The 1,182-nt window shown below is 41.0% G+C and overlaps 1 protein-coding gene across 1 annotated transcript; it reads left to right on the forward strand.

Annotated features, from left to right (window-relative positions):
- Positions 1–7: 7 nt before the first annotated feature.
- On the forward strand, positions 8–1,177 carry LOC101491447 (pentatricopeptide repeat-containing protein At5g08305-like; the record flags this gene model as incomplete). The annotated part of the gene is made up of 1 exon (XM_004517087.2): positions 8–1,177. A coding segment is annotated over exon 1 (1,071 nt), but the record flags the coding sequence as incomplete, so codon positions are not given.
- Positions 1,178–1,182: the final 5 nt, after the last annotated feature.

The following is a 1,182-nucleotide window of genomic DNA, read 5'->3' on the forward strand; positions in this document are numbered from 1 at the left end:
GGTTTTCTCCCAGCTTTACAGTCCAACAATTTTTAGCTGGAATATAATCATAAGAGGCTATTCAAATAGCAAGAGTCCAATTCATTCCCTATCCATTTTTCTAAAAATGCAGCAACTTGGGGTTGCACCAAACTACCTAACATACCCCTTTCTTGTGAAGGCCTCAGCACGCCTTTCAAACCAGGAAAGTGGTGTTTCTCTGCATGCCCAAATTATAAAAACTGGGCACGAGTCTGATATATTTATCCAAAACTCTTTGATTCACATGTATGCCTCTTGTGGGAATATTATTGGGGCCCACAAGGTATTTGATAGTATGCAGGGAAAAAATTTGGTATCATGGAATTCCATGTTAGATGGCTATGCTAAGTGTGGAGATATGGTTTTGGCTCATAAAGTTTTTGAGTCTATGCAAGATAGGGATGTTCGGTCATGGAGTTCTTTGATTGATGGTTATGTGAAGGCTGGGGAGTACAGGGAAGCTATGGCCATCTTTGAAAAGATGCAGGTTGTTGGTCCCAAGTCCAATGAAGTTACTATGGTGAGTGTCTTGTCTGCTTGTGCACACCTAGGTGCTCTAGAAAAGGGAAGAATGATGCACAAGTACATTGTTAACAATGGTTTACCAATGACAATGGTCTTACAGACTTCTCTTGTGGACATGTATGCCAAATGTGGGGCAATAGAGGATGCTTTGTTTGTATTTCGTGGCGTCTCAAAGAGTCAAACTGATGTGTTCATTTGGAATGCAATCATTGGTGGTCTTGCCACACATGGGTTAGTGGAAGAATCTCTTAAATTGTTTAAGGAAATGCAAATGGTTGGTATCCGATCTGATGAGATAACATACCTCTGCTTGTTGGCTGCGTGTGCCCATGGAGGACTAGTTAAAGAAGCATGGTACTTCTTTGAGAGCCTTGTTAAATGTGGCATGACACCTACAAGTGAGCACTATGCTTGCATGGTAGATGTGCTGGCGCGTGCAGGTCAATTAACTGCTGCATATCAATTTATTTGTCAAATGCCGATAGAACCAACCGCTCCCATGTTAGGTGCTCTTCTTAGTGGGTGTATTAATCATAGAAATTTAGATCTTGCAGAAATAGTTGGCAAGAAGCTTATTGAACTTGATCCAAACAATGATGGGAGATATATTGGCTTGTCAAATGTTTACGCAGTTGT

This window comes from Cicer arietinum, unplaced genomic scaffold (assembly GCF_000331145.2).
Source record: "Cicer arietinum cultivar CDC Frontier isolate Library 1 unplaced genomic scaffold, Cicar.CDCFrontier_v2.0 Ca_scaffold_5222_v2.0, whole genome shotgun sequence".
NCBI lineage: Eukaryota > Viridiplantae > Streptophyta > Magnoliopsida > Fabales > Fabaceae > Cicer > Cicer arietinum.